Source organism: Trichosurus vulpecula, chromosome 5, assembly GCF_011100635.1.
Source record: "Trichosurus vulpecula isolate mTriVul1 chromosome 5, mTriVul1.pri, whole genome shotgun sequence".
NCBI lineage: Eukaryota > Metazoa > Chordata > Mammalia > Diprotodontia > Phalangeridae > Trichosurus > Trichosurus vulpecula.
The window spans coordinates 57,193,482-57,214,429 of record NC_050577.1 but is presented as its reverse complement, the minus strand read 5'-3'; the positions used below and the strand labels follow the sequence as shown (position 1 = coordinate 57,214,429).

Genomic DNA, 20,948 nt, shown 5'->3' with positions numbered 1-20,948 from the left:
TAGCATTGGGGAAAGAGAGAAAGAAAGGAAGAAAGGAAGAAAGAAAGGAAGAAAGGAAGAAAGAAAGAAAGAAAGAAAAAGAAAGAAAGAAAGAAAGAAAGAGAAAGAAAGAAAGAAAGAAAGAAAGAAAGAGAAAGAAAGAAAGAAAGAAAGAAAGAGAAAGAAAGAAAGAAAGAAAGAAAGAAAGAAAGAAAGAAAGAAAGAAAGAAAGAAAGAAAGAAAGAAAGAAAGAAAGAAAGAAAGAAAGGAAGAAAGAAAGAAAAAGAGAAAGAAAGGAAGGAAGGAAGATAAGGAAACTGAAGCTGCAAATGACTTGCTGAGGAGCACACGACTAGTTAGTGTCTGAGAAAGAATTCAGAATGATGAAAAAAGTAGAAATGAAGGGGAAAGTCTTACTCAGACCTACAGACTTCAAATTATGTTCCAAAAAAAAGCAACCATAAAAATTATTTGGAAATGGTTTTTAAAAAAATACCAAAGAGAGGAGGTATGGGGTAATGGATAAACAGTTGGGTTCACATCCCACCTCTGACACATATTGGCTATGCAATCCTGAGGAAGTGACCTAACCTCTCAGTGATCCAAACAACTCCCTAAGACTGTAGAGTACAAAGCAGGTGCCAATCTGCATTGAAAGGAAAAGCTGCTCCCTAGAAGCTACAAGATCAAAACTACAAGAACAGTCCAAAACAGCAAAACAAAACCTACCAAAAAGAAAACAAAAAAGTAGAAAAGAAGACTAGGAGAATAGGCAAACAACATTTAACAAATCCTTAGCACAGTGTGTGGCACATAGTAGGCACTTAATAAATGTTTATTGATTGATTGATCTGAGAACATGGATTGCTTATGGAAGAATGCTCTATTTGACAGCTTCTGGGAAAACTAGAAAAGTAGCTTAGCAGAAATTAGCTTTAGACCAACATCATGCAACAAATTGAACAATGGATAGGTAACATGAATACTAAAAATCATACCACTTTTAAAAATTAAGGGAATCAGAATATGTACCTTTCACAGCAGAGCTTGATGGAATTCTTAGTTAGGCATTGTTGTTCATCTTTTATTTTTGAAGAGGATCGGTGACATTATGGGTGCTATCTTGACTTGTGCATGAATTGGATTTAAGTGAAACAGAATTGCACAAAGTCATCGGCCTCACCTTCTCTTCCAGAGTCATCAAAGTCCAGGGGCAAGACAAAAGTCAAGATGACTGATGATGGTCTGGGATGCAATGGATGACTTTGGTATCTTCAATGTCTGACCAAGCTGTAACATTCCACAGCATCTGCTTCAGCTGCTTTCATTGCCATTGGAACAAATTGTTCTCATCTGCCCATTCCGCTGGGAATGTCTTCACATGCTTGGGGTAGATATCATCTTAACTCATTAACAGGTTTTAGGCCTGTCAGTTACCCTCAACCTGGTTTAGCCCATCTACTAAGATGGTTTTAGAGGGATATAGGCACTGAGCATGCTACATAGAAGTAGTCACAAAAGATAAAATAGGTCAGTTCAATTACATGAAATTGAAAAGTTCTAGCAGCAACAAAAACAATGCAGTAAGGATAAAAAGGATAGGTGCGGATTGGGGAAAAAATACCTTTGCATCATATATCTCTTAGGGCCCGATATCCAAGACATACTAAGATGACTAAGTATAGGTCTAAACCCCTTTCCAGTTTTAGTAGGAATGATTGTCAGTATACATGTATATGGTTGTGTGTATGTGTTTCTATGTGAATCAGATCCATAACTAAAATGAAGTAAACAGGGCTTTGCCCCCAGAGTACTGAAATTAAAGTGGGGAATGTTTCCTCACCAAGAGGGGTACACTCATTCCCCACAGTGAACATTCCCTATGCCTTGGCTTGTGGCCCTAGGGTAACAAATGGCATAACTGGTCTTGTTCTACATCTCCAGGATCTTGGTGTCATGGTGTTCCTTTCCAGTAAGCCATGTTCTCTCTCCCTCAAAAACTCTGAGGGGACCAGGATCTCATTTTCTGTGGAATGGGCTACCCTCTTCTAGTGGCAAGAATGCACCCATGATGGTACTTTCCTCTGTGATATTGTTATTGCTGCCCCCCACCTCAACTGAGTTTTTCCCAGGTACAATTACAGTTAGTTACAGCTCAGGTGTCTTGTGGTTTAGTGGTTTTGAGTTGTGTCTGAATCTTCAGGACCCCTATCATCATTTTCTTGGCAAAGAAATTGGAATGGTTTTTGAGTTCATTTTACAAATAAGGAAACTGAGGCAACAAGGTTAAGTGACTTTTCCAGGGCCATGTAGCTAGTAAGTATCTGAGGCCAGATACAAATTCAAGTCCTCTTGACTCCAGGCCCAGCTCTCTCTACTGCACCAGCTATCCACAGCTTAGGTGTATATATGTATGTATGTATGTGTATACATATGTGTGTACATGTGTGATCTTTACCTCTCTCTTCATATCTGTTCATTTTCCCATTCTCTGACTCCAACTACATCTATGGCCTCCCATTCTCTTCAGAACTCCTACATGATTAATACAAACCAACTTGACAGAGAAACCATAATAAAAGCATCAATCCAAGATGAAATAAGTGAAACATGAAGAGAACACAACACCAAATGCTTACTTAAAATGCATATATAATTAATATGCAAAGTATTTTAAGATACACCTTTATTAGTACATGGTTTACACGCATTTTTCCTTAATAATTTCTCATTATTGAAGTAGTGCTTCTAGGTTTTGTAGTCACATATAAATATAATACACAAGGGGAAAAGAAGTCTTCAAACAAGGAAGAACTGATACATTTTCCTGAAGTAAGGTCTTATTTCTAGTTCTATTGTGAAAGATAATCCTGTCTTTCCTTCCATAGCAAACAATTTCAACCTTGGGAACTTTGACTCCATGAAAAGATTGAACAGTTTGGATTCCTACTGACATAAAACTAGTGAAGTTTATACCTGTTCTTGAAATCCAGGCTCATTATTCTTAATTGACAATCACTAATATGTCTAATGAAGATGATCAAGGCTATTTCATTTAACCAATTAGTTAAACTTGACCCTAAAAATATAAGCAGGAATCTAAGTGATGATGAATTTGTAAATTGATCCTTCTTGATGGTAGCATTGGCTGTTTGACCTTTAATCAAGACATATATCTTTTAACTGGGTCCAAAACATACCAAGTAGATCATTGCTAATAATAAATGTACTGAAATTATGTCCATGCATTCTAATTCTCACATTCTCCCTTATCACATTAACTTTGGTTTGGGAACTGGCACCAAAATCTACTCAGAAGCTATAAGTGCAATATAAACAGAATAACACAGCTTTTCCTCTAATCTCATTGAGTTTAAATCCCAATACTTCACTACTATACTTTCTTTCATTATTTCAATACCGTAGAGTAAAATATTGTATATTTGTAAAATATTGTAGAGTTAAAAAAAAAACTACTGCTCTGTTTTAGCTCAAATGATCCAGTTAACTTTATGTAGAATAGGATTTTGTTAAAAATTGATTCCAATTCAACATAAATTTATTAAGTTCTTTCTATGTTCCAGGGTCTTATTGTTTAAATTAAATACAGCACTCCATTATTAATTAAATGAGGAAAGTGAACAGTTTCACATATCCTCTTGAGTGGTTTCATTATTTTGTTTGAAATGTTGTAAGTTCCCAAAACATCAAGCACACCCACATTGAAACATAAAACAAAATTAATTCCAAAAGGCAAATGTAAAATACTTTTATATCTGAACTACTGTTCTACTTATTAGTTCAAATGATCTAGAGCTGACTTTGTGTAGAATAGAATTCTGTTTAAAATTGATTCGAATTCAACATACATTTATTAAGTTTTTCCTATGCTCCAGGTACTGGGAATACAAAGGTTAAAAAAAAAAAGATGGCTCTTGTCATCCAGTGGAATCCTTTATAGATCTGGTGAATAAGAAGGGAGGAGAGAAAGAATGTGAATATTGCCCCATGGGCTATTATCACCTAAGGTGGTATTTCAGGGACTAGATTAGACCCACCTTTGTTCAAACCCCAATAACAACTAAATGAATTCTAAAGGGACTCTGTCAGGTATAGTGTCTGCATTTACATGTCTAGGTTTCAAGGATAGTCTCAATGTCATTGTGTTTTTATTTGGTTTCTTCTGCTCAGCATATCTCCATAAATACCAGTATATGTCTGGATATCGTGTCACTTTTGTGTCTTTATACCCAATTGACTATGGCCATGATTAGTGCATCTAAATCTGTTTTAATTTATGCATTTGTGTATCTATTTATATAGAGAGTGTAAGCTCCTCGAGGTCTTTTTATCTTTTTATCAGCATGATCTACCACAGTGCTTTGGTCTACAGTAGGCACTTAGCAAATATAGGTTGGATTAAATGGAATAAGGATGAGTGGAAGAACATGGTTGGAAATGGTTTGTGAAAATGGGTTTTAGAAAAGTAGCAAAATATATGTGTGTGTACGTATGTGTATATACACATATGTATGTATATGTATATATACATATATTTATACCTATAACACACATACACACACATATATGTATATACATATATAATTTAATGTCATATGATGTATTTTATAAAATTATATGTGTGTGTATAATGTGTACACTTGTTCTTGGACCAAAGGGCTAGTTCAGGCCCCTTAACACTTTTCTCTTGTCTCTTTGGCTACTTCTTGTGTTTTGGCCATCTCTGGGTTGCCATTAAAATCAACACCAGATGGAAGATTGAGACAGGAAGAGGCCAAGCACTGAAAGCAATATTGGGCCATTTGGAGACTTGTTCCTCCTTCTGGAATGAGGCATGGGGAAAGTACTACATTTTATGACTAAAATAAGGTTTGGAACTTTACCTAGGATCATAAATCTAGAGCTTAAAGAGGCCATCAGATTAGGAAAGTGAAGCCCAGAGAGGTTAGGTGACATTTAATGTCATATAGCTACTAAGTGGAAGAGGGGAGATTCAAATCCAGGTCTTTTGACTCTAAATCCAGCACACTTTCCACTGAAACATACCATCTTGCTTAATGCCATTGCCATCCGTTATTGCAAATGACTGAGAAGCAGCTCTGTGTGCATTCACGGTTCAAGATACACAAGGGCTGTCCCTATTGCTCCCACAATGCATGTAAAAGGAGAAGCAATCAATCCAGGAAAACATCCCAACCTATATACAGTAATACGGGCATTAACTATACACCTCTAATCATGTAATGGTGTAAACATATCACACATCAACACATATGACAATAAGGAATTTGTATTATTTTCATGAGCTGGACTTAAAGCCTTCTATAGACACACAAATAATTGGTAGATTGTTAACAAACTTGAAAACAATTACTTTAATTAATTTGAAATCTACTTGAATTTAAGGTCCTAGATTTGGAGATGAAAGGGACCTTCAAAGTCATCTAGTATAATCATTCATTTACTGGTGGAGGAAACTGAGACCCAAAGATGGTAAGGGAGTTACCTGATGTCATACAGATAGTAAGTGGCAATGCTGGGCCACTGAGTCCCAGGGCTCTGAGTCCAAATCCAACATACTTTCTCATGGCCTCTCAGAATTCTATGTTATAAAAATTTCTTCAGCATCTTGCTATTGAACTCTGCCTTGCCTTCATGATAACAAGCCACATTCTTGCTTATCACTACAACATTTATACAACATTCAAAGGACATTTATTAAGTGCTTACCATGTACAAAGCAGAGAGGCAGCTGGTTTCATGGATAAAGAGCTGACCTAGAAGTTAGGAAGACTCAAGTTCAAGTCTTACCTCAGACACATCCTGGCTAATGTGACCCTGGGTAAGTCACTTAAATTCTCAAGGTACCAGGCAATTTTCTAAGACTGCAGGCTACAGAGTATATGCTAATCAGAAAGGCACTATGCTGGATATTGGGGATACAGAGACAAAATTTTAAAAGTCTCTGCCCTCAAGCACCTTATGATCTATGTGACAACACAACATGTATAAAGATATTTTTTAAAACTGATGATGTTTAAGCAGTAATTGAGAAATTATTTTCTAAATAGCTAAGCTTTGAACACACTTGTGCAATTAAATTTCCTTTTCACATTGACATTAGCTTAATAAAAGAATGGCCAATTGCCATTGGAGATGACCACATAGGTTACCTGGCTTGCATGATATGTGAATAAAACATGGAGATTTCCAAGGTTATAAAAATGTAATCTACACATTATCTCAATACTTCTATTACTTTTCATCGAAGATAATTTCCAGTTGATTGTCATTTTTTGTTACATATAATGCAACTTCATTGTAGAACTAGCTATTGGGAAGATAAGTCCACATTAATGAAAAGTCTCATGAACATCTGTAATATAATGAGCGAATGTTTGGAAATAATAAAACTCTATTTCTCTAACCCTAAACTGCTAATAAGACTTTTCCAGGGGGTCCTATGGGTAATTGTTTTAAAGAATAAATAAAGCTCCCTCTATAAATAGCATCCATTAGATTGCAAATAATTGAAAGGTTCCCATGTTTAAAAAATGTCCCCCCCAAGAAGGCTAAACATTTCATCTAAATCCTTGTTTACTATTACTTTGCTTAGCAAATTCTTATTTCATGGTTCTTTATGTAGACCCCAGATCTAGTAGGGAATAGGAATGGGAATTGCCAGAATGAGGTCTTGCTGCACTACTATTAAAAGCCAAGGAACATTTTCAGTCTAAAAGGAAGTTGTTTCATTGGTGGTGAAAACCCTGAATGTAGTCAAGTAGTTGAAGTAAAAATAAGAAAGGGTCACCAGAATGTTTTTTAAAAGACCTAGGACGGGAGTGATTGTCCCTAAATCAGCAATCAAACTAATTCGAACAAACATAAAAGGGAAATCCTGCAAAAAGACACCTAAGGATCTCACAAGACTATTTTGTGGTGTGACTATGATTCGAAGCAGAGAGATATAGCTAAATATGTAAACAGGATATAACCACCCTGACTTAAACACTGCAGAGTGCCCAGATACTCGCAGCATCTCAGTGGTGTCAGACCATATGATGAAACTATTCAGAAAAAGCTCTGCCCGCTCATCTTGCTGGGACATGGCTCTCAAGACTCCAGTGCCAATGGGCGACCTCTTTGCTGGCTGGGGGACTGCATTCTTTTTCTCACTTGGCTTCACCGGCTCAGTCACAGTTTTCACCTGCTGTAGATCAGTTGTATGGATATGCGAATCTTCATTTTCTGGGGAAAAAAGTCAAATATTTAACAGTAAATTAAAAAGTTATAATACTTTAAGGTGGAAGTTTAATATATTCTCTATAGACCTAGTAGGACACAGATCTAGAGATGACTACTAACTTATCAATGATATGATTTCAATATAATATCAAAATAATAAAACAAACATTTCTTAAGGACTTAATGTGTGCAGAGCACTTGGGGAAATTAAAAAGTTAGATAAGACACAGATAAGACACAAAGATAAGACATAGACTTTGACTCTCAGGTTACTAAAACGGGGATGCTGTAGATAGTCCAACAAGGTGTTAAAACTCAAATAAGAACAGCTATAACATACAGTAAAGGTGACAGACATGCGGCTGATGAGCAACATGTGGCCTGCAATACTCCTGAGCGCTACTCAAATCAGATTAAAATGCAAGTAGGAAATATTTCACAAAATAAATAAAAATATAATAGATAATGTTAATATGTGGCTTTCTAAATCAATATGCAGCCTGCAAGTATCCTTATGTACAGTCCAGTGGTCACCATTTTTATTTGTTTGGCACCACTGATGTACAAGATTATACAATAATTGCATCATTGAAGTGTCATGGAGGGACCAAGGGGAAAAGTTGTTATTGACAAGGTAAAGGGAGAGAGTTAAGGGAGGGGAAGAAAGAGAAGGTTTTATGAAAGAGGTAGCATTTAGGTTGAGATACAAAGAAGGATTAGGAATCCCAAAGGCAAAGAGCTGGAAGGAAAATATTCTAGATATAGGGGATACCATGAGCAAAGACACAGAAGCAGGAAAGATGAATTAATAGAAAGAGCATAGTTAGCTTAATGTTTATTGTGCATGGAAGAGAATAAAAAGTCTAGCTAGTTAGAGATAGACTAGAAGAAGGCTTTGAAGGACAGGCAAAGAAGTTTTGTAGGAACTATTGAAGATGGTTGAACAGAAAAGTAACGTCATATGTAGGCATGAGTATGAAGAGCCTTAAAGTTTGTTGCCAGAACATATAAAGACAGTATTTAGGGACAGAGGATTGAAATGGAATATGAGGCCCCAACAGCTCTACTCAAAGATACTTTGCTTTCCTCTTCCCATTCATTTGTATAGGAAACCAAAAAGAATTTTGGGCTAATAAAAAACTGGGGTACTTCAGACCCAAAATCTTTAGCAGTTTGTTGAAAAGGAAGCCCCTAAAAATAATTCCAAAGTGGTTTAGTTTGGAAATTGGAAATTACACAAGATTACAAGGATTTTCTAACCCCGAGTCAGATAAAGGCTTAGACCAGAGATTTTGTTCTAAGTGATAAAGAAGAGATTAAAAAGACAGACTTCAGGTCTGTAGGTACTACTTAGCTGGTTGTCTGTTCTGTGTTTCAAAAGAGCTGATTCCATGGAGACAACATTCTTCTTTTGAAGACGAAAAGCCTATAATAGTCAAAGTTTTGAACTGACAGATTCTCAGCAAGGGGAGAAAAAGCAGCTAAGAGCTTTTCCTTATCCAGATACTGGTCATTTGAAGGGCGTGTTTCCCCTACAATAACAGAAGCTTACATCTTTGGGATCTAACTTGAAAGAATGATGAAAAAGCACATTCTCCCTTTTTGGGGGGAGAGGTTAGTGCCTCAGCTAGTGACTCTCGCTGAATCCAAAGGCAGAGAGCAGAGAGAAGCTGTGCACCATGCCCAGTAGAAAACATACCTGGAAAAAACTAGAAACAGCCAACTGACTAATCACTTAGCATTTACTAATGCTATTTACTAGTTACTAGTCAACAAGCAATTAAGTGTTTACTTTCTTCCAAGAACTTAGTGTTAAACACAAAGAAATACAAAAACACTGTCCCTGTCTTCAAGCACCTCACATTTTTATGAGGGCCCATGCAGAGCTTTAGGGAATATCCACTGTCAGCGACCATGACCTGGATGAAGATCCAGCAAAGAAAACTGAGGAGTAAATATTTATTTCAGAAAATGAAGATACCCATATCCATATAACTTATGTCAGAAGGGGTAGTCAGACAGGTAGGAAGAGAACCAGGAGAGAACAATGTCTTAAAAACCTAGAGTGAAGAAAGCATCAAGGAAAAGAGGATTATTGACAGTATTAAAGACTGCAGAGAGGTCAAGAAGGATGAGGATTGAGAAAAAAGCCATTAAATTCTACAATTGTTGGTAACTTTGGAGAGAATAGTTTCAGTTGAATGATGAGGTTGGAATAGAGTTTAAAAGATAGAGATGGGCAAGAAAATGGAGGTACCAATTGGAGACAGCCTTCTCAAGGAGGTTAGTCATGAAAGAGAGGAGAGATATAGGACAATAGTGAGGTAGGATTGAGGATGGAGAAGGTATAGATATTGTTGTAGGCAGCAGGGAAGCAGGTAGTATATAGGGAGAGACTGAAAATTAGTGAGAACATAGGGGTGGAAGAAGGGGTAAACAACTGGAGACAACAGGATGGAATGGGATTACTTTTGCATGTAAAGGGATTTGCCTTGGCAAGTGGAAAGGCCACCTCTTCATGTGATACATGAGGCAAAGAAGGAGTAAGTAGGGGGAAGGCATATGAGTGAGGTGAAACAAGGAGGAAGAGAGAAGGTGAATTGTATCAATTTTTCAGTAAAATGTGAGGCAAAGTTGTCAGCTGAATGGGTGAGGAGGAGGGAGACCATGGAAGGTTTGAGGAGAAAATGAAAAGATTTAGAAGAGCCACTGAGGAGAATGAAAGATTGACTCTACTGAGGGAGCATAAAAAATTCCCTTCCTACAGTGAGGATCCAGGGGAGATTTGGAGATAAATTTGTAGCGGACCCAATTGGCATCGTTTCATGATTTTCAGTGTGTGAATAGGAACAAAGGTACCAAATGGTGAGAGTAAACAAAGCCTGGGTCTAGGCAGAAAAAGATCTTTAATAGGATAATAGGACAAGGGACTTGATATCATATAGTTGAACCGGTTTATCCAGGGGTTAAGATGGAGAAGGGAAGGGACAAGGGGTTAAGATGGAGACAGGAGAAGTCAAAAGCAGTCAAAGTCAAAGCAGTGGTGATGGTGTGGGGAACTGAAGGGTTGAGGGATTAGAAGTCACGGTAGAGATAAAGAATAGGATTATGGGTCACATGGAAGAGGGAAAGGTAGGATGACAAAAGATTATGATCAGGAAAAAATGAATTACAGAATTCATCAACATGTAAGTGGAAAACTTGTGGGTAATGAGAAATTCAAGGATATTTCTGTGTGTAATTGGAGTGGGAAAGAGGAGTAGATAATAGGAAATGATTAAGTTGAAAAGCTGGGGTGCCAGGACATTTAAGGGAATATCAACATGTACATTGAAGTCCTTTGATATGAGGGCAGGGGTTGGAAAGGAGAGAAAGACTGTAAACCAGGTACCAAATTCATTGAGGAAGGAAGGAGAGTGTCCTGAAGGTCTGTAGCTACCAGAATTTTGATTTGGTGATAAACATGGAAATCTCAAAGGAGAAGAGGTTACTAAGTGATGGACAAGGAAGTAGAGCCTAAACATAGCAATGGGGAACAAGGAGTATTCCAATATTCCCACCACCATTCGTGAGTCAAGGGTATGAGTTCATACCCCCACACTAATGCAATTAGTGCTGGAAAGAGGAGTCAGAGATTTCACATCAAGAGGGAATCAGCAAGATCACCAAATCAAAATTTAATATTTTTTTCTTTCCTTCATTCATTCAATCAATTATTCATGAGAATTGTTATCTCTGAAGCCAAGAAAGGAAAAGTCTCTACGGGGGGTGGGACTGGTCAAAGATATTTGCAGAAAGTGCATGGATCATATGATTTAGAGCTGGAATTTAAAGCTGAGAAATCATATAGTCAAACCCCTCCATTTGAGGAGAGGTGATAGAAGAATATAAGCTGCTTGAGGTCAGACAGTATTTTCATTTCTCTCTGTGTGTCTCCAGCAACTTCATGCAGTAAATTAATAAATACTTGATGAATTGAATGGAATGAGGTCCAAAATAAAGCCTTTTGGTTATTGTTGCTGGAACAGATTTGAACTCTAGATACCATGTTGCCAGTCCTTAACATTGATATGCCCCACACAGTTTTAGTGATGGTTCTCATCTAGGATTCATTTGGACCAGTTTTCTCATTTTGTTATACATGCACACACAAACACACACACAATACACATATGCATATGTGTATAATATATTACATATATGATATAATATTACATATTATGTAGATAGATAATATATATAGAAAACTAATACTGAGAGAAGTTAAGTCACTTACCCAATATTACCTAACCAGTTTGTACTGGAACCACTTTGCCTAATTCCCATTTCATGGTTCTTTATGTAGACCCCAGATCTAGTAGGGAATAGGAATGGGAATTGCCAGAATGAGGTCTTGCTGCACTACTATTAAAAGCCAAGGAACATTTTCAGTCTAAAAGGAAGTTGTTTGGGTGAAAACCTTGAGTATAGTCAAGTAGTTGAAGTAAAAATAAGAAAGGGTCACTAGAATGTTTTTTAAAAGACCTAGGATGGGAGTGAATATTAAATTAAGATGAATTTGGCAACCATATACATGTGTTAGTATTGGAGATGAACACCTTGAGGAAAAAGACTCCAAAGTTGTTCTTTCTCTATTAATTGTGGGATTGGAGGGCAAAGGACCCTTCATTTTTCTTCTTAACAGAAATAGCAACATTTTAGAACCAGCCTCTATCTCAGTATACATTAAGTGGATCAAATCACTTCCTCACATTAGGATTTACCACCTCACCATCCACTCTGCTTGCGAAGGCTAAAGGTTATCATTATAATTTGAATAAAGTATATACTGACCCAACCCCCACCTCCACAAATCCAAACCACAGAGCTAAGAATTTGATAACATGACTCCACCAGCATCCTTCTTCTCACAGTGACAGACTAGGCAATAAAATATTCTAAACCCACATCTGATACTTGCATACTTTGTTTATCTCTCCTTGTTACCTTATATTTGGAGCCAGAAAGACCAACATCTGATACATACTCCCTGGGAAAGTCCTTTGCCAAATGGCTACATTTTGAGAAGGTCCTGGCTTGCATAAATCATGGACGTTTCTTATCTGAGAGTTTCCTATACCAGTGAAATCACAGCCCCAGTCCTGTATTTGACAAATGTTGTGCTTGGTACTGAAACTATGAAAACAAAAGTGAAAAAATCTCTATTCTTAAGAACCTTACATCTTACTAAGACGAATCAGGGAAGGGAGTTTGTCTAGGCATCCAGAAGGACGGTGAGCGGCCCCAAGAGACAGTAGATAGTCACGTCCTGTCCAATAACAACAGTTGGAGTGATTTGATCACTGTCCTCTGAGTGAGTTGGAAGGGGAGAGGAAGAGGAAAGGGAGAATGAAAAGAGGTACAGATAGCAAGATTCTTATGCTGGCTAGGTCCTTTGTGCCCTAATACCCTTGTAGATAGCTGGAAGGGATTTTTCCTCTGAGCTTAATTAGCTCAATTTGTTAGAGCATGGTTTTTTAAGGAGGTCCAAAATACAAACTTGATTCTTGTGTACCCATTAACTTCATCCAGAAAAAATCTCTGTTCCAAAGTCACAGAACAAACCAAATTCAAGCCAACAATCTCAGAAAAATTGAAGAATATATGGATAGCTGGTCCCAGTGTGATCCATGGTGCTATGAGGTATATGGATGGGAAGGGAAGGGAAAGGATGCCTCTAAATTCTTGTGCTCTCACAGGGCACTGTTGGAGGTATTGGGTGAGGGCAGAGATCTGTGCATAGAAAGAATAACACTTTAGTTTTCAAACATTTACTCAGGTAAGCATTCAGTTTCATCAATACTCTTGGCAAAAAAAATAAAATTATCAGCGCACAATGAAGCAGATTCAGTTCACATTCCAAGCTGCTGTATTTAAGTGATGAGATACAACTGAGATTGTACCATTAGCCCTCACAATTCTCCAGTGACAAACTCAATGATTTCAAACACAATTATTTGTAAGTAAGCTGTTTCCATGACTAATGACTAACAAAATACTTATTACTACAAATTTAGTTCTAAAAAAAATTTAACCATGGGTTCTTAACCTTTCTGGTGTGTGTGTGTGTGTGTGTGTGTGTGTGTGTGTGTGTGTGTAAGAGACAGAGATGCAGACACAGAGAGAAAGAGACAAACAGGTTAACCCCTTTGGCAATCTAATGAAGACTCTGGACTCATAGGAATGTTGTTGGGTTTTTTTAAATTCATATTGTTGGAAATTGAAGGAAACCCCAAAATCCAATCAGAGATTAGTGAAAATAAAGATGCAAATTGTTTTCCATTCAATTTTATAAAACCCCTAAAATCCATCCAGAGACTTCTTGGAGTATCCAGGTTAAGAAGCCCTATATTAACCATTACCTTAATTTTTTTCTTCATATGTTTGATTTCCAAAGAAAACTTATATTGGCAAGTATAATCTATATTGGCAAATATGTTGCCAAAAGGAGAAATCAAGGAAGAATTCATGGGCAGAGAAGATCATAGAAGATAAACTGGGAAATGTTAATTACATAAAATTTAAAAAATTCTTTCATAAATAAAACCCATACACTTAAAAAGAGAAGGGAAACAATTTAATTTGGGGGGGGGGGGAATTCACAGCAAGATCCTCTGATAAAGACCTAAAATCTAATATGCATAAGGAACTGATTCAATTAAATAATAATGATGGCCATTCTCAAAAAAAATGCTTAAAGGACATGGATAGGTAGTTCTCAGAGGAAGAAATCTGAACTTAAAAAGAGCTATATAAAAATGTTTCAAATCACTAATAATTATAGAAACCCAAATTAAAACAACTCTGAGGTTCCACCTTATATCCATCATATTGGAAAAAATGACAAAAAGGGAAAATGGAAGAACTAGAGGAAGATAGGCACACAGGTACACTGTTGGTGGAGCTGAATTAGTGAATGAATCAGTCAAGCTGTTCCAGAAACCAACTAGAACTCTGAGCAAAAGGCCACCAAACTGTGGTGTGACCTAGTGATGCTGTGATTACACTTATGCCCTTATCAGGTCAAAGAAAGAGGAAAAGGACCCATATGTTCAAAAGTACTGATACAAGCTCTTTTAGTTGCAGCAAAGAACTGGGGGGGGGGGGGGAAGAGGGATGTCCATCAACAGAGGAATGGCTGAATAAATACAGGATATGAATGCAATGAAATATTATTGTGCCATAAGATATGACAAAAGGGACTGTTTCAGAGAAACCTGTGCAAAATGAAGTAGGCAGAGCCAGAAGAACAATTTATGGAACAACAATGTAAAGAAAAACAACTTTAAGGACTTATGGTCTTTTGACTCTGGTCAATTCAATGAGTAGCCACAATTCAAGAAGGACTGATAAAGAAACAGGCCACCCACCTCTTGACAGAGGGATGATGGACTCAAAGTACAGAATTTTTGGACATGACTGCCATTTTGTTACAAGGATTATGTTTTTCTTTTCTTTTTGGAGGGGAGGGGATTTAGAGGGAAGAGAGGAGCTAGCAATAGGGTTGTCTCCCCTCAACTGATGGTGATCCTCTGTTCCTTGTTCTTTGTAACAAAGAAAAAAAAGGGCTGCTCCAAAAATAATTTTGTACAAATGGGTCCATTTCTTCTTTCTTCAATCTGATGAGAGAATAGATCTAGATGTCATGTTCGCCCAGTATGAGACAGGACCTCAGAGTTACCTTATTTAGCATTTCTATAATCATTAGTGATTTGAAGCATTGTATATACCTTTTGATAGCTTAGATTTCTTTCTTTGATAACTTCCTACTCATATGCTCCAATTTTAGAGAATGACTCTCATTCTTATATAATTGAATGAATTCCTAATACACACACACACACACACACACACACACACACACACACATACATATGCACTAGCAGACCTTTATCAGGGAAGCTTGGTGCAATTACTTTCCCCTGTTAACCTGTTTCCCTTCTCATTTTAACTACATTGGTTATGTTTACAAAAGAACTTTTCAGCTTAATGTAATAAAAACAGGAAAAGAAAGAAAAGAGAATCATGGAAATTTTTTCAACGTACAGAAGAAAACAGAGAAGTTCAGAAGCAGATGCCACCAACAAGGACAGTTTTTAAAGTAACATTGAGTTCATTATATACTTTTAAAAAAGCAAGTTGTTTGTAATTAAAATTTATATTTTCATATATAATTCTTTTTTATAAATTAAAATGTTGCCCTTTTGGTGTATTTAAAATTCAGAATAAAAAATCAAAATAAAAGAAAATGGATTATTGTACATTTTAATATACAGCTAGGTCTCAATTAATAAAAAATAATGAATCACTTTGAAATGGGAGTGTTACTTGAATTCATACTATATATTTCCATTGAACTGGAACCAATTACTTTATTTTATACAATTATAACTTTGGAGAATATGAACTCAAATATAGTGACCACTTGAAGGGATTCATTACTTGCACTTATTAGAACCAAACTACAGTAAATTTGGAGATTTAGAATCAGACTACCTGGGCTGGAATTCCAGTTCTGTTTTTCTCTAGGGCTCAGCTTTTTCATCTTTAAATAAGGATTATTGTCTGATGGACCATGAAGGTCCTTTCTAACTTCTAAATCCTCAAGTCATTACTTGCTTCTTAAATGAGAGACTCTGCATTTCTAAGTAGCAATGGCCTTCCAAAGACTTTGTAACTTAACTATAGTACTGGGGGCTCCATTCTATAATTTGAGAGAAAGATAAAGAATTGTCTGTTAATTGTTATTTAAATTCCATTTAATCAATGCTCATAGTGCTAGAAGGGACCACAAGAGGTCATCTTGTCCAACTACCTGCCTTCAAATCACTCATACTTTGATGAGAAAGTCAATAATAATGATAACAGTAGAAGGCAATTTTGATTCCTACATAATACACATGCTATGCACAATTATAGATACATGTATAGGTTTTATATGATATAAGTAATAACTTGGCCCTGTAATTTCACTGATATCAGGAACTTCCAGATGAGGAACCTCTACCAGGGTAAGCTGACAACTTCCCTGCAATGTAGAGTTACTTCTTAGGTCAGTGGTATCAAACTCAAATAGAAATGGATCCCTTCAAGATACATATTGACTTAGAAAACCACAAATTAACATTATCTATGATTTATTGTATTTTTATTGTGTTAAACATGTCCCAATTGTGTTTTAATCTGGTTTGGGTCCACTCTAGGGAGTTTGTGGACCCCATGCAGCCCTTTCGAGTTTGCCACCTCCGAGCTAGAAAACTGAGTGATTAAGCGACATGCTTAGGATCACATAGCCAGTATGTCAGAAGTAATACTTCATCCTATCTTTAAAGCCAGCTCTCCAATCACTAAGGCAAGTCGTCTCTCTATGGGACATAAAGTATACACATATATCAAGGGCTTGTGATGATATAAGTGTGGGAACTCCCCCCTTAACCCTTCTGTAACTGTAGTCTGAGAGTCGATTGAGGACTAGAGAGGTTAAAAGACTGCCCCAAGTCACACAGCTAGTAAATGTCAGTGACATTTGCACTTGAAACCAGGTCTCCCTTGCTCAAAGTTCAGCTCTCCCTCCACCACACCACACTGCCTCACCATAAATATATACAGAGAGATAGTAAATAGCTATATAAATCTATCTTTCTAGATGCCACAGACCTTGTCTACTAAGAGAAGTAAAATTAAGGAAAAATCACCAATGGAAGGAAGGAAGGAAGGAAGGAAGGAAGGAAGGAAGGAAAGAAGGAAGGAAGGAAGGAAGGAAGGAAGGAAGGAAGGAAGGAAGGAAGGAAGGAAGGAAGGAAGGAAGGAAGGAAGAAAGGAAGGAAGGAAGGAAAGAAGGAAGGAAGGAAGAAAAAAGACAAAGAAAGTAAGGGAGGAAGGAAGGAAGAAAGAGAAAAAGAAAGAAAAAAAGGAAGGAAGGAAGAAAGAGAGAGAGAGAGAGAAAATGAAAGAAAAAAGGAAGGAAGGAAGGAAGGAAGGAAGAAAGGAAGGAAGGAAGGAAGGAAGGAAGCAAGGAAGAAAGAAACAAAGAAAGAAAGAAAGAAAGAAAGAAAGAAAGAAAGGAAGGAAGGAAGGAAGGAAGGAAGGAAGGAAAGAGGGAGGGAGGGAGGGAAGAAGGAAGGAAGGAAGAAAGAAAGGAAGAAAGAAGAAACAAAGAAACAAAAAGAGAAAAAGAAATAAGGAAGGAAGGAAGGGAGAGAGAGAGAAAGAAAGAAAGAAAGAAAGAAAGAAAGAAAGAAAGGAAGGAAGAAGGGAAGAAAGAAAGAAAGAAAGAAAGAAAGAAAGAAAGAAAGAAAGAAAGAAGAAAAGAAAGTATACATATTTATTTAGCTAGATATAGATCCAGTACATACAAATCTATGTCTGTTTAAAGATACACATGTAAGGGGACTTATTTATATCATTTTTCCTTCTAAAGGAGCTTCTCCACAGACTACATTTCTCCCAGTAGATAATGTTTTTGGCTGATAATCTGAAACCTTGAGCCAATTTTAAGAGTGTAGCTCTTTGCCTACACTTTTGAAGTTGGCTTAAAAGTCAGTTTTGTTTATAATCCAGGAAGTGGTCAACTGATTTTTGTCAAAAGGAAGAAAAGCAAAAATCCATTTTGGCCGTTGGCCAGCTAGAAGCTGGCTGAATAATTAAAGTTATAAGTGCTTCATTTTAAATATCTTATGACAAAGTCCCCTCAATAAATTCTTTTAATGAAGATTTGTTCACTATCTTCTTTTTTTTTTTACTTTTTAAAGATGTTCATTTTAAATATTCTTTTCTTTTTACATTGAGTTCCAAATTCCCTTCCTCTGAAAAAGCAAGCAATATAATATCAATTATACATGTGAAATCATATTTCTATATTAGCTGTATTGCAAAAAAGAAAAAAGCAAGAAAAATAAGGAAAGTGAAAAAATTATACTTCAATTTGCACTTAGCATTCAACATTTCTCTCTTTGGAAGTGGATAGAATTTTTTCTTCGTGAGCCCTTTGGAAGTGTCTTGGATCATTGTATGGATCAGAGTAATCAAGTCTTTCACAGTTGACTGTCATTTTAACATTGCTATTACTGTGTGCAATGATCTCCCAGATCTTCTCACTTTACTTTTTGTCAATTCATATAGGTCTTGCCTTGTTTTTCCGAAACCACCCCCCTCATCATTTCACATAGCACAAGAGTATTCCATCACAACTATATACTACAGTTTGTTCGGCCATTCCCCATTTGATGAGCATCCCCTTGATGTCTAATTCTTTGCAACCTCAAAAAGAGTTACTACAAATATTTTTTTACCTATAGGTCCTTTTCTTTTTTCTTTGATCTCTTTGGGGTATAGATCTAGCAGTGGCATTACTGAATCAAAGGGTCTGCACAGTTTGATAGCCCTTTGGACAAGGTTCCAAATTGTTCTTCATAATAACCAGTTAACAACTGTACCAACAGTGCATTAGTGTACCTATTTTCCTCCATCACTCCAGCATTTATCATTTCTGACAGGCATGAGGTGATACTTTAGAGTTGTTTTAATTGACATTTCTCTAATCAATAATGATTTAGAGCATTTTTTTTCCTATGACTATAGATAGCTTTGATTTCTTCTTCTGAAAACTGCCTTTTCATATACTTTGACCATTTATCAATTGGGAAATGGCTCTTATTTTTGTAACTTTGACTCAATTCACTATATGTTTGAGAAATTAGGGCATTATTAGAGAAACTTCCTGTAAAAAGTTTTGATATTACTTCATTATCTATAGTGCCTCTTTAGCAAAATATAGTTTCTCTGATTATCCCTTTAATTTGGTTAATTTTTGCTTTGTTTGAGATCTGTCTTGTTGTTGTTGTTGTTCAGTTGAAGTATTTTTCTTCAGTGAATTTTCACACCTTTTTTTTAACCATTAGGCCAATTCTGTTTTTAAGGTGTTATTTTCTTCAATATTTATTCTGCCTCTTTTACCAAACTATTAATTTTCTTTCCATAATTTTCTTGCATCATTCTCATTTCTTTTCCCAGTTTTTACTCTACCACTCTTATCTCTTTCTTTAACTCTTCTAGGAATTCTTATTGGCATTTTTCTTCGAGGCTTTGCTTGTAGCTATTTTTACATTATCTTCTGAATTTATGTCTTGCTCTTCCCTGCCACTGAAGCAGCTTTTTATGGTCGAGTTCTGTTTGGTTATTTTTCCAGCCTATTTCTTGATTTTGAACTTTATATTAAACTTGGGCTCTACTCACTTGGGATTGAGAGGCCCTCTCAAGTTTCAGGCATTTTTGTGCTGCTGTTTTTCCCGGGCTAGTTCTGGGAGTTTACACATTTTTGGTGCTTCCAAGGTGGTGTGATTTGGTGAGAGGTGTGGTCACTGTTCTCCTGGTCTGCATCCAGGAAGGGCCCCTCTTCCCCTGAAGTGATGAGTACTAGTGCTCCCCTTGGCCCTGGAGGTATGACACAAGTGCCAATGCTCCTCTCTGCCTTAGAACTATGACCAGGGCCTCTGCATCCTTGTGACCAACCAGAAGCACCCCTCTTCTCCTGGGAACTGATACCCAGAACCATGACCCTGAATATGAGCAATAGAGTTGGCAATCAGCTACACCCAGTGCCCGCAAAGGGTCCTCTGCAATCTCTTTCTGATCAATTGTCTGTGACCCCCTTATTGTCTCTGGGCTGAGAACTCTTGAAGCTGCTGCTGTTTTCTCATCCATCCACCACTATCTTCTAATCAAAAGACATGCACCCCTAACAAAATGCCTCAAAGGCATGAGAATTTCCTAAAATTTTTGCCTTTCTTTGTATCCCCAGCCTTTAGCACAGAACCTGAAAAATGCAAAGGGCTTAATAAATAAATGTTTCTTGACTGACTGAAGTGGGGATGGGAATGAGGAAAAGAAGCCTTTAGGGAGCACATGATAAGTATTTCCAAGCACTTGAAGGGTTTTCTTGTGGAAGAGATGTTAGATTTTGTTTCTTCTGGGCCCTAGTGTCAAAATGAAGAGATATGAGACTAAATTTCAGAGAAGCAGATTTAGGCTTAACATAAGTAAAAATTTCCTACTGTTTGGAGCTTTTCAAAAGTTGAAGGTGGAGCCTTAGGAATTAGCAGGTTTCCTCTCCCTAAGAGTTTATAAGCAGAAGGTAAGCAACCACCTATTCTGGTATGGGTTGAATTAGATTGCCTCTGGGTGCTTTCCAATGTTGAGATGCTGTAATTCAGTGCCACTTAAATCAATCAACCAGCAAGCATGTCCTAAATGCTGAGAAACAGAGATAAAATTCAAACCATCTCCTCCCTCAAAGAGCTTACAGTCTAGTGAGGAGAGACAACACATACAAATGTAATGTATACAAAACACATACAAATCCCTGTGTTCATCTCTCAATGATTCTGTATCATACTCTCCACAGTAGATGTTGATAATTTCTAGTCTCCCTGGGCCCCTAATGCCATTCTCAATCCCCCTCTATCCTCTCAAATACATTCTCCTTAAAAAACAATTTATTGATGTTTTCTTTTTTAAAAAAGTGTATCACTGATCATTCCCACCTTCTCCCTTCCCTCCCTGCCCCCATAGAATCTTTCCTTGTAATAAGTACAGTCAAGCAAAATAAATCACTCTGTTGACCATTTCTTACTGTTTCATCCCCAGGGCCTTGTAGTGCCAAGATA

At 36.9% G+C, this 20,948-nt stretch overlaps 1 protein-coding gene across 1 annotated transcript in view; it reads right to left on the bottom strand.

Annotated features, from left to right (window-relative positions):
- Positions 1-6,733: 6,733 nt before the first annotated feature.
- Positions 6,734-20,948, bottom strand: part of TMEM236 (transmembrane protein 236) — a 43,633-nt gene continuing 29,418 nt past the window's right edge. The window contains exon 4 of the mRNA XM_036758739.1: positions 6,734-7,248. Within this exon, the coding sequence (XP_036614634.1) occupies positions 6,734-7,248 (515 nt within the window). The remainder of the gene's footprint in view (positions 7,249-20,948) is intronic.